This window comes from Copadichromis virginalis, linkage group LG22, assembly GCF_057382275.1.
Source record: "Copadichromis virginalis isolate Kocher_CV1m ecotype Utaka linkage group LG22, C_Virginalis_male_GT1.1, whole genome shotgun sequence".
NCBI classification, from domain to species: domain Eukaryota; kingdom Metazoa; phylum Chordata; class Actinopteri; order Cichliformes; family Cichlidae; genus Copadichromis; species Copadichromis virginalis.
Window position 1 is genome coordinate 8,850,056 of NC_140638.1, and position 13,523 is coordinate 8,863,578.

At 36.9% G+C, this 13,523-nt stretch overlaps 1 protein-coding gene across 5 annotated transcripts in view; it reads right to left on the reverse strand.

Moving 5' to 3' along the window:
- atp9b (ATPase phospholipid transporting 9B) overlaps positions 1-13,523 on the reverse strand; it is a 47,741-nt gene that overhangs the window by 25,007 nt on the left and 9,211 nt on the right. For all 5 annotated transcript variants that reach the window (XM_085445452.1, XM_085445450.1, XM_085445451.1 and 2 more), the window contains 7 exons: positions 10,156-10,329; positions 5,665-5,815; positions 4,421-4,534; positions 4,054-4,162; positions 3,408-3,466; positions 2,433-2,484; positions 1,051-1,145 (listed from right to left, as the gene is read on the reverse strand). In XM_085445452.1, the coding sequence (XP_085301578.1) occupies positions 1,051-1,145; positions 2,433-2,484; positions 3,408-3,466; positions 4,054-4,162; positions 4,421-4,534; positions 5,665-5,815; positions 10,156-10,329 (754 nt within the window). The remainder of the gene's footprint in view (positions 1-1,050; positions 1,146-2,432; positions 2,485-3,407; positions 3,467-4,053; positions 4,163-4,420; positions 4,535-5,664; positions 5,816-10,155; positions 10,330-13,523) is intronic.

The following is a 13,523-nucleotide window of genomic DNA, read 5'->3' on the forward strand; positions in this document are numbered from 1 at the left end:
ACAACCTCAGGAAGTCACAACAATCACCACTGAATCACGACCATTCAATCATCTGTTCTCTCAGTCACCCTGACAAATAAGACTGCAGCCTAAGGCCTGTCAAGCACCCAATAGCAGCCTTCCCCCCTCTTAGTGGAACAAAAATTGATTGTAAATATTAAATTATTCAGGCAGGAATGCAGCGCGTGGAGCCTCGGCAGCAGTTAGGCAGGCCTCAGCTGTGCTCAGATAGTGTTCTCCTATCGAGAACATGGGCAGAGCGGTTAAAGAGGAGCAGGGAAGATTATTTTACTGAACCCCCAATGGAGAGTTATGTTGCTCCAGCATTTTAGAGACAAAAGCACAGAGTTGGTGCAGCGATGATTTAGAGACAGCAAGTGTGGATGGTGATGGAGGAACAATACATGACCCTGATGAAAGTCATTAGTTTAAATATAGAAACAACAGCATAATTAGCAGATGTTTTACTGGAGTTGTGAACATATAAACTATTATACCTTCTCAGTGGGTGTAGACATGATGATAATTTAGTGCTTATATTATAAAAGTTTCTACGTAAGATGGGGGGACATACTTGATTAGTTAGGACCTCAACTATTCAGTCAGCAACCCTTCTTGTTGTGAAAGCGCATCAAACCAATTTACTTTAGCTCCTAATATTCTCTGGCAAATGAACAATCTTTTAATGAAGTATAAAAGCGAGGCGTGTTAACAACGCGAAAACTGGCTCAACTAAAGACAGCTTGTGCCATCTTCGGGTGCCTTGAAACCCAATACAGAAGCCGTGGCTCAATCATCAAATGACTTGCTGAAACTTTAATTATCTGATTGCATTAAGTGGCAACAAAAAAACAAAAACTCAAATCTGAAGTGTTGGGTATCATCTCCAGTTAAAGGAAGCTGCTGTCAGGTTCAGACTGTTCCTGCCGTCTGTCATCAGTGATTAGGTTTCCATCACAGCACAGACATTCGATGAGCAGCGCTGTTAGTGATAACTCAACACTCATTCACAGACAGTTTGTTACCAGAGATTCACTAACGTATCCATACCCCTACTGCTGGCAGTCGTTGTGTGCAGCCAACAGCAACTTTCAGTTTCCAGTCTGTTTCTCCATCCAGCTGATCTGTTCTGATAAAACACGAACCTGGAAAAACACAAAAGCTCTCAAAGACTGCACAGTTGTTGTGATTGCATACTTTGCATTGCTCTTTCACACTGAAAGTGGGGTACAGATACTTATTCATGTAGCCATGCTTACTGGTTTGTTGTGTTAATTGACTTTCCCATATAAGACAAATAGATTATAACTCACGTTTAATCCAAAAAGCTTTTCTTCTGAAAATGACAATTTTTCTGTGGCATTTTGCATGTTTTAACACACATTATAATGTTATTACTTATTAGCAATAGACTTTTTTAACATTTGCATTTTTAGAAACCTGACAGTGACCAAAGTTTAAAAAGTATATCCTGTGGATTAAACAATTAAAGGCCAAAACCATGAGACTGCTTTGTTGAACCAAAAAACATGCTTGAAAAGCATGCTTCCACATTACCATGTGCTAAAGAACGTAAACATATTCGCAGCACATAGAAATTGTCTTAATCTAATAACTTGAGCATTAATACAGAACCTGTAGCACAACAGAAAGCCTCTGTGGTTGCTGTGAACACCGCAAAGCCTGATAAAAATTGAGCAGTGGTGACCTGTATTGATCTGAGGCAATATTACATATGAAACTGATGGATGAGAGCAACTATCTGACAGAGAGGGTAAAAGGGCAACTATAAACCATCCCTGGAGGGTAAAGTATCATGGAAAACATTAACACAAGTGGGATGATTCATGCTTTCCCTCTGCAGTAATGGCAGGTCAGCTTCTCACGTGACACCACTGGGATGTGAGGGTGTATATGAGTATGTGAAAGACAAAATATACGAGCCTGTGTGCGAAAGAGAAATATGTTATTTTATGTGGATGTGTGTGGGCGTGTGAGTTAGAGACAAAGACATCAACAACTTCCTGCCAAGCTTATTGACATATCAAAGATTGATGGAAATGATGCCACTCAGAAAAGAGCCAGGATCTGATGCAGTTCATTGATTAATTAGAATTTGCATCGTCAGTCACCCGAACAAATCATATGAATCACAGGGTGACTTGTCAAAGGACTAGAAGTGTAGGGAAAAGTCACATTTCTCACCTAAATACACTTGACTCAGCTGGCTGAACTGCCACAGAGAACACAAAAGTTCAACTGTAAGCATTCTTTGTGTTATTTTTTTGGAAAACATACCGTTACAGGTGTGTACAGGTAATGCTGATCTACTTGCGTCTCCAGCATATTTTGTCCTGCTTTACAATGGCTGATTAAAAAAATAAAAATAAAAAAATAAAAAAATAAAACAGACCCGGAGTTCATCTGCTCACCAGTTTTTTCAGATGTCCTCAGGAAAATCATATCTGCAGGAATCCTTTGGTTCTAGGAAAAGAAGAAGAAGAAAGGAGGAAAATGTTAAAGGTGGTGTGTCATTGAGCACTATCCCCTCCAAATCGTCCTGAATAATTAAATATGGTCAATACCCTGACGTGAACTTCACTTTACGTGAATCTAATGCACAGCAACGAAAATTTTAAAATGGACTTAGTGTGCTTTTCACCATTTTACTTCACATATATCACTGTAACAGTGGTGTATAGGAAAGGACCCAAAAGCACAAGTTTCACCCTAAACACTCTGTTTTAGACAGGTTTTTTTTATACTCTTGGCTGTGTTTGATGTCAGTGAGAGAGGATTTCCCTCAGACCGTTATTTCAGGTGCACAGCTCTGGGGTTTTGAGCACAGAAACCAACTCCTAGTAAACAAACCAATTTGTTTGGGAATAGCAGCCAATCAGATGAAAGTGGTCTAGAAAGACAGGGTGGCATTAAAGGAAGAGAAGGAAAAAAAATATTAAGAGTCCAAGAATAAAAATTTGGAGCTGGAATTGACCTAGAACCAAACATCACAAATTGATCATTTTTAATTAAATTTTTAGAATTGAGAATGTATCTTAAGTTTCAAAAAAATAAAACACATTTCCCACCGTACTGTTTAAATCAAATCCATTAATCTGTTTTATAATATCTGCCTGTTAGCAAAGATGCAAATGCTTATAAAATAAGCTCAAGCTAATGTTTTGAAGGATTTAGAACCTTTTTTGTGGTTGCTTTTACTTTTAAACAAACATCTTTTCATCGTATATGAAAATAAATTCCAAAAATGTCGGCTAAACTATCAAATTCCTATTTTATATATTTTAAATAGCTTAAAAAATGAGTCAAATCAGCACCTATCAAGCAAATACACCTAACTGAATCCTTCCGTGCAGAGGCATCTAGAGGTAAAGACAGGAGAGATTTACCTTCTCCACGATGATCAGGTCTCCAACTTGTATGTCTGAACTTTTCACTTGAATTTTACCTAAGGAAAAGCACAGAAATTGTGAAAGACTCTAGACTTGTATTCTGAAATACCTTCAAACTAAATTATGTCATGAAATAAAATGCAGATATTGATTTTTGGCCCATGGAAATGATGCCGACTCTTAAAACCACAGCCCACTTTTTGCTATTGCTCTTTTTTCCCCCCTTCTCACCTTCTAATTGATTATCTCCAGCTTGATAACGTAATACCCTTTTGTTTTCATCTCTGGTCAGAGTCAGACAAAAACAATGACATAGAAGGTCACTCTCAATTAAACCACCCCAATATCCGCTGAGAACCTTCCTCTTTCACTGTGATTACATGCAAACATGTACATATGTACACGGTGGCTGTGAAGTGCTACAATCAACACAAGGCACAGATCTTAGGTGTTTATAAATTTGAAGGAAAAAAAAAAAAAGACTCAATGCAATTACAGTGAGAAGAATGACTTCTGTTGCAAGTGTAAAGCCATCTTTTAATTGCATGGAGCCTCAATCATTGGAATAAGAGTCTTCATAATGTCAGCAAACAGCTAGACGAATAAGGTGGAAGGTGAATAGGTCTCTAGTTGTCTCACTAACCTCTCACTGTCAGTTTGCTGTAGAGTTGAGAGTTCATCTCTTTGTCTCGCTGATAACGTCTCACTTCGTCCACAGCCTCCCGCACCATTGTGACAGCTAGCACAAAACCCTGATCGACAAAGGAGTGCTTTAAAAACGGAGTTTTATCAATAATAAAATCCATTCATTTAAACTACACTGGCATTTGCTTAACATTAACAAATTGGAGCAGGTTCTCACTTAAAACTGTTGCAATAGTAAAAAGTGGAAAAATATGGGTTTATTCTCTTGCTGAATTCCAATAGTACGACTAATTTGGCTTCACTGTACATTTAATTTAGTTGCAAACAACTTGATAGATCAAAAATAAATACATAAAAACATTTACCAGAGGTGCCCAATATGTGTACAAGTATCCGATTTTCAGTGATGGCACAAACTGCGAGCAGGCCACCACTAGAAAATAAAGATTGAGGAAGAACTTGAACTGCTGGTAGAGAACCTGAGAGGGGACAGAAGACAAAGATTCAGCGAGGTGAGTGAACATGTCAGCAAGGTGAGTCAAAGATGACGACAGCTGCAGACAAGATAAAAGAGGATGCAGCAGCAGAAACAAACCAGACGGGATGGGTTACTGTACACGTTCCAAGAGGGAACAAGATACATGTTAATGCTGTTAACTTTACATTAACCTAATGGAAACTCTGACACTTTGAGAACGTCTGTTTCAAATGGCACGCAGGGTGCAGATTTCAAATGTAAGGGCAACTAGGTACGATGTCAGTGCCTAAAACTTTCAAGAATAATCCTGCACTGCGTGACCAAAGCTTCAAATGAAGGAGGAAAACAGGCGCATTGTGTTGATAAATCAACATGAGGTTGACTCAATCAGATACCATTTCAGGTGGAAATCACCAGAGACGCTCTTATATTACACATACCAAAGTAGCTCTTGTGAGCGGCTCAAGCTTCTTTGCTAATGTGCCATCTATCACCAGGGAGATCGCAGTATTCTAGTCATCTAAGGTCAAATTTTGAATAATGTTTGCAATAATGAGAGTCCAGTGTCTAGTCACAGATTATCAGAGACAATGGGATCAATGCACGACGCTCTACAGTTAATGAACCTCCTGACCTTTAGGGGAAAATGCATACTGCTAACTCAATTCGTGTGTATTTAATAATTCAAAGTGGAGGGAGAAAAACAGCCGTTTTGTTCACCGTCGACGAGAATATCTACGTCTCTAATAGACAGTTGACATTTAATGGCCTGGGCTGAAGGCAGCCCTCTTAATCAAGGAACCATTTGCTTTTTAATAAGTAACTCTGATGGATCTCTATTGTTCCCTACAGAGTAAACCCTTAACTTAATGACAGAATAGTTAACAATGAGATCCAGTGAAAGCGCCTGTGCATTACAGTCTGTTAATCAGTGAAAATAAATGACTGATTTCAACTGAAAGGATGAATTTGTACTGTAGACACTATAAAGACTGGGAGCATGGACTCGATAAAAGGAAAAACTGCTGCGTTAAGAGCAAAGATCAGGGCACGAAATGCGAATTCAGTTACCAAAGCAAGACAGTTCATTTGAAGCAGGCTACAGGTTGTGTGGGAGCTACTGCCACTCACCCCAGGCACAAAGGTGATGATGTTGTATTTCTGGTTTTTGATGGCATTTTTGGGGTACTTCTCTTCACACTTCTCAGGGCAGCCGAGCCAAACTGTCCTTGCCTTCAGCTCCTTCTTCCTCCGACATATATGAGCCAGACAGTCACAGCAGCTTACAAAAGAAGATGTCAATATGATTAAAAACAGACCAAAAAAAAAAAAAAAAAAGCAAAAATTACAACAACAAGACAGAACTGCCTTTATGGCTTTTTGGGGATATTTTTTTGTACCAGGGGAGTCAGAAAGTTCCACACTAGGTCACAAAATAAATTTAACAGATGATTAAAAGGAAACATCTTACATATATAAAACAGTTTATTTTTTCAGGTTTTTTCAAAATAAGAAAAAACATTTTTGAAAACCTAAAATTCAACTTAATATTTGTCACAGCAACCAGAGTCTAAAACGTATTTTCAGCCTTCTTACATTTCAGTAATCACTCTGTAACTGCGCGAGTTTGTTTTTAAATCATTATTGATGTCACAAATTCTCAAAATTTTCTCCGGACACATAGAGCTTAAAATAATAAAGATAAAAATATAACCAATAAACAGAAAATAAACTCTGTGGTAATACACGACTTTGAGGATCTCTGTCGAGTTTGCACAACACAGGATACAAATTTAAGCAATACATAGAAAAAGCGATTAAAGCAAATCTGTGATTTTGCCCTTCCTTGCTTACAATGCTTAAACAGTGCCAGCTCTAGCACTGTGCAGTAACGCCACTAATAGCTCCCTACTAATTATATCAGTACATGTGGTAATCCATTGGGCTTTTGTAACTGGAGGTGGGGGTTTCCAAAGTAAAGCCAGCTTCTTTGTGGCAACAGTGGTGCACACTGAGTGAATATGTCTATTCAAACATGTTCATTTAAATGAGGGGGTTGTGCAATGGGAGAGGATGGTATGGCTGCTGCTGATACATTGAGACAACACAACTGTCTTCCCTTAAAAATGAAACAAAAATTTACATTAGTAATACAAATGTGAGCGATAGAGAGACTCAACTAGCTCTATAAATATCAATAACTCACAATTCAACAGCAACTGTGTGTGTAAACATATATAAAAAAAAAAAAATACTATATATAAAAGAAAAACAATTCTTATCCAAACTGCAAACACGAACCAAACAGCAGGCCATCTTATTCTCTTCATTTATATTCTGCAATAAATAAAGAAGCAGAAAAAGACATTTTTACTTTTTCCTTAGATTCACCAGTTTTCTTGCATCTTTCACCAGTTTCCTGTTTTTCTGCAACTACAGTGACGCAACCGTGACGTCCACTTCAAATTGGTTTATTCATTCTCATTAACGTTCTCAGCTGTTAAACCATTAGTAGCCATGGAGCCTCACAGCTGTGTTCTGCTGCGTCCTACAGTACTGATGTGATTTATATTCCAGGTCTCATCAGTGTAAATTAGATCTTCAAGGCTTTTTTTTTGACCCACTTGTATAAAGAGGTCCTTTGCTTTTAACGCTATGAATCATCTAAAAAGGTTAGCATCTCTCCTGGTGGGAAATCCCTTGCTAATTATGTTAAAAGTCAGACAAGTTCAGAGCTGGATAATCAATTTAAGCTTAAGAGTCAAACATGTTGCATGTATATAAATTCCAGGATCTGGTTAATTACAATACATCCATAATTTTGTATAAAGCTTTTACTAAACTTTTACCGGCAAATTTACAAACTAGATTTGAAATTCGAGAAAAGGTTTATAATGTGAGAGGCTTTGGAGAATTCAAATTACCCAGAACTCGAACAACCCGTAAAGGCTTTTGTGTGTCTGTATGTGGTGTGAAAATCTGGAACAGTCTGAGTTTACAATTGAAACAATGCAAAAATATTCATAGATTTAAATTTCTCTACAAACAGTTGGTCTGGTCACAGTATACTCAATGATGGGTTTTAGTGTGCTCTGTAATGTCTGTCCTCTTACCATTGCTGGTATGGATTCCAAAATAAAAAAAATAAAATAAAGTGTGCGTATGTATGTACATATATGTACTTGTGTGTGTAGATATATATGTATGTATGTATGTATGTGTGTCTGTTACTTGTAGTTATTACTGCCTGTTACCTGTGGTAATGCAATTTATAATTTATATATTCTGTATTCAGTTATGAAGGCTCTAATTGTTGGTTGCGAGCTGCCGCTTAGATGCTTGTATCTGCCCGGTATCTGTTGATGGGTCTGTATGCAATGATGGGCGTAGCTGCGGGAAGTTTATTGTTTTTTTTTGTTGATGAGTGAGTATAGGGGTGGGATTTAATAAGTTTTCTTCGTCCCACTCCTTTTTCAGGCAAGTTTTGTTTTTTGTTTTGTGTATTTTATGTTCAATATAGGTATTTGTTGTGCCTGAAAATGAATAAATAAATGAATGAATGAATGAATATAACCAAACTACTGCATGAAATTGGTTGACACACATTAGTTTTGTTAGTTTTACCCAAACAGCAACCTCTGAGGTTAAAAAGAAGGCAACATAAAAAAAAAAAGCTAAAAACTGCAGTTCTACCAGTGGCCACTTGGGGCCGATTCAAAAAGTGAATCAATTCCCATGATATACATGTTAAAATGTAAGTTTGCAATCTGGTACAATTGGTAATTTCCTCCATCATAACAACTCCACACTGAATAATTTTTGGATACTATCAAGGCTTAAAAATAGTGGAGCGTTGCTTCGACTGACACGCGTGCCTGTGCCTTACTTTTACTGAACTTCCATTTTTAATATTTTATTAGTTTGGTACTGAGCACTGAGAAGCCGATATTTATGTTTATGTGTTGCACCTCCACAGTTAACAAATGCCAACACAGCAGCAGATGTAACAACTTGACTTTTATATGCAGTTTGTAGTTTTACCCCTAGTCCATTTCTGCTTGTATGCACTAACATCATTACCACCATATTATCAAAACTCAATAACGACAGACGGGTTCAGATTGACATTTACTTTTCAAAAAGTAAGTGACTTTCCATCAACCTGGTAATGACTACAATGGGGGCTTATCTCCCATATCTGATATCAAACGCAAACAGTGGCATAGTGTGCGGGTAAATTTCAATGAGAGCAGCGTGATCTGAGCATGACCTAAACTGGCACCTGGGGGGAAAGAGGGGAGAGTGTCAGTGTATACCGTCATGCTGAACGGCTTGGCTTTTCCACATTTTAAGCAACTTGGCAAAACATGAAACTAAATAAATCAACTTTGGTAAAAAGTCCTGTTTGTATTGGCCTCGACGTTCTCTGTCTCTGTGCACTCTGAGTCCAGATTCATAAGAGCGATTATTTGAGCAAATGAATGCTATTCAAATAATATGCCATTTGAACAGTCGGGGCTTATTCACTGTGAATTATTTGTGTTTTATAATCCCACACTATGCACACATAAAATTACTGGAAAGCATCAAACTGGTCAGCTGTGAAAAATCCGATTTGTTCATTAGTGGGGGGATGGGGAGGGGGATCAATATGCAGCTTCAATTGGACACGTACCACTACCAACAAAACTGAACTGAAAACCGAATATGCTATGAAATTGCAGCAGCGGTGAATGTTACGTTTTGGGCACTGGAGTACTACACAAACAAGTGTTTATAAATGTACACAAACAAACAGTCCTCTTAGCCTGAAAGGAGCGTCGTTAGAGGGCAAAACCTGTCAAATAAATCATTAGTCGGATAAACCACCCTGTTCTGTTTGACCTGAAAATCTTTTTGGACTGATGGTGCGCATCGAGGAACCCGACCAAAAAAACATGCCCTTATCCTCTCTTTGCACTTCATGCACAGCTACCGGTGCGTTTGAAATCCAAACTGATCATCACAAGCATGCTTGCTGACATTATACAATACGCTTGCATTTACAGAAAGACTCTCGGAAATGTTAAATGTCCAGTTGGACTACTCTAGTCTGTAGATTAAAAATAAGGCGACATCAGTAAAGCATTTGGCAAAACATATCCGAGTATTTTGCTATGAAAATATGTTATTTAGCAAAGACTACTGGGCTACAAGCACAATCCATTTTATATCCCAGAGTGAACTTGCAATCTATTTTTGTGTGTTTACAGATCTGTTATGGACAAGCTTCTATTACAAATATTATTCAAGTAGTCTAATTGCTAGAAACTTATATTACAGGTTCCTTTAAGTTTATTTAGAAAACATACAAGAAGGTGGTGCAGTGTTTGGCAGAAGGTAAAAAATATGTGGTTGCAGCAGAGGTCAGAAATAGAAACTTCACTAAAAACATGGTTAATCTATTTTTGCTTTAAAATGCTTTCATTGAATTTTCCTATTAAAAAATAGCAGGGCTTGAGTGAATAATCAGAAAACACCCAGATACATAAACCCAAAATGTAAACTATCAATATTTTGCCTAAACCGTCACTATAAAAAAATCATTAAATCAACATATTAACAACAATGGTGCAGAGGTACCTCCCACACAGAACTTTCCATCCTCCCAGGAGGAACCAGGCGAGGCCACTCTGTCTCTGATTGACTCTGGCCCGGGGTAGAGTCTGGTAGTCGCTCTCGTCATTCTCAAAGCCTTCCTCCGACATCATCAGGGGCATTTCATCCAAGTTAGAGGGCTCATCTTCTAAAGAGTATCTGAAAGAACAGTAAGCTGTGTTAGGAAGACTCAGTTACTTTGAACGAGGGTAAGTATGTGTGTTGGAGAACAATTTTAGAAACATGCTGAAATGGATAAACAATTTAAATATAAAATTATGACAACACGATAAAGCAACTCTTGTGCTTCATTCCTTTTTGTAACAGTGTTTTCATTTGTTTTAGTTGTAAAATTCAGCATCTCATAACTGTGCCAACCACTGCACATGAAGTCTGATGTGTACAACTCAATCTGTGGTCCCTGACGTGAGTGGCAAAAAAAAAAAAAACTTGTGTTCAGATTGTGTCCAAAAACACAAATGAATAAGGTCTTAAGTATTCACATTCTCTGCTGAGACTGTACTAAAAATAAATAAATTTTGAAAAAAAACTGTCAAAGTTCACTTTACTAGTTTAAAAAAAGAAAAAAGTACTCTATTCATTACATTAAACTCAACCTTTTTCATCTTAAATCGCAAAAACAGTATATCCAAGCAGTGTGAACAAGTAACAGCATCTATGACCAACTTTATACTTAAGGAAATCTCAAGGTAAAAAAATAAATAAATACTAAAAAAGCACTTCAAAGTACAAGATGTGCAAGATTCAGTGAGAAAAGCCAAGATTAAAGCTAGTTAGAAGGGCAGAGCCAACAGCACTTTCACATAATAAACACTAAAAACACCGTTGAGAAGATATACTACCTTATTCATGAGACGCTCTCTAATAAATGTCTAGATTCTTATAAGAAAAAAAAAAAACAAAAAACACATTGTGGTCACGTCAACCCTGCAATGACCTCAATAATATTTATAGTGACGTTGCCAGATTACGTGATGAAAATGAGGATGCCAATTAAATATAGCAGTAAAAGATTCAGTCTCATATCAGCAACAGGCAAAATAAAGCTGAAAAGATTAATAACATTTTTCTGATCAATGTCACATACAAGTACTGATCTTCCATGTATTATACTGAGGTGGATGTTCTGAGTAAATAAAATTTACTGTACTAAAAAAAAACCTAACAAACAAATCTGAATTAATTCAAATTTAACATCATTCAATTTTAACATTTGGGGAGGTTTGTGTTTTGCTTAGATTTTTTTTTAATTAAACTTCAAATCTCATTTTAGAAACCAGAACTTATTTTTATCAAATACATTCAGAAAAAAAAATACAATATAAGCAGACTGAAAGGTCACTCCACTGTACAAGAGTGTCCTTTATTGAAAATAAATAAATAAACGTGGACATGCGCGCAAGCAAACGTAGCATGAGCAGGATTAAGAGCTTAAGGTCCAAACTCACAGATGCGGCCCTCCCCAGCAGTAAAACATTTAGACGCCTGCTGTAGCCAGACTTTGTTTGAGCTGAGAGCGTCTGCAACTTTAGTTGAAGGACCGGAGATAATGCCACTTGGTTAAGAGGACTTTCTGCTACAAAACAACCTGTTACCTATTTATAACCCATATGAACAGAAACTCCCAAAGCTCTGTTTCTGAACAAGGGAAGAAGGTGTGCACCACCAGGCTTGGCTGGTTTATACATTCACTTCATTGTCTCCACAAAATCAACACCCTCTATGATGATGGTGTTTTCCATAAAATACAACCCTATTAACACAATTCAGCCTCACCACAAATAGAAATTTTACAAGAGTAAAATTCATCATACAAATCATAAAACAAATATTTGTTATAATTATTTCTTGTGTAGCAACTACTACCAGTTAATGTATTTGTTTTGGTTCCTCACTTCTAAAAATCACAGTTTGGACAGATCACAGTCCAGACCATTCCCCCCCCCCCCACATGCTTATAGTATTTGTTTCTTTATTTATCATTTAAAAAAAAAAAAAAGTATTTTCTGTCAAATAAAATTTGGTAGAACTAATCTTAAAGTTTGTTTCATTTATATGAGATTTTGAACAAATAAAAAAAAAAAAAAAAAAAAAAATTGCAGCGCTTTTTTTTGTAAGTCCAACAACATCTGAGCCAAGAGAAACATGCCGGTAACAAATGCTGTAACTTAGCCAAACAGGAATCTGTTCATGCTTATATCCTGTCATGATACACCCATATTTCTGCACAGCAAAGTGCTTATCACATATAGTTTGGTACAAAAAATAAAGTTCCTCATACAACATCCTGATCATTTTCAAATAACTGAGTCATAATGAGAAGAAAGTTCTCCTGAGTTGTTCAAAGTTTTCTTTTGGCACTTTGAGCATCAAAAGGAGGTGCCATTTATTCTAAGGGACTACAACAGGGGGGTTCATGAATATGGCATTTACTTTTTTTAAACACCAAAACGAGTATCCTACTCTTTCTGTTAAATGAAGGTAAGCTAAATAACTCTGTCTCTATATAGTAATGAAGTTCAGCTGCAAGCAATTAATTTTTAATTGTCATATAAGAGTGTAACCCAGTTCATTTTTGTAGCAACAATTTATAGATGTCCACTAAAAACACAAACAAACACACACACACTAAGTTATTATTTTAAAAGTCCAGTTACATGCATACACATACCAAATGTGTTTGAGTGATTACGGCTATTGAAAATATAAACTGCTTATTAAAATAACATAAGTGAGTGAAGGTATTTAGTATTGCAGGCCTGCTGATGGATGGATTAAATCCCTAAAGAAGTTTGATAAACTGTAACACCAACAAATGTCCTGGATTTGCAGCATGATCTCAGGAGCCTTTTTATAGCATGAGGCACTAAACTAAATACATTTATGTTCAGCTGTATTTGCAAGAACCCGTTTGAGTTTATTACTATCAGAAAGAACAAACCTAAGAAAAGAGTTTTTTTTAGGGTTAAAATTTAAGATTTAAGTCAGGATTTTGGCATTTAGTTGTCATGTCCAAAATTAAGGTTCTGAGACTTGGGAATGCAAGATTTTCATTCAATATCTTCACAAGCACAGTCAAACACATGGCTGCTGTCACTGTAGGGGAAATACTGACATTCAAGAACAACTTCTAGTGAGAAACAAAAGTAAGACCTGTTCATTCAAATGACTTCACACACTCAGCACTGCACTTCAGTGTCTTGTAAAGGTTGTGTATTGATCCTACACAGAGCTTTGCAGACTAGTATCCGCATGTTGCATCAGTGTGTTGTCATCAATGGTTATGTCAAAAATACAACTACTACTGGCTACTTTTTGTTTGTTTTGGGTGT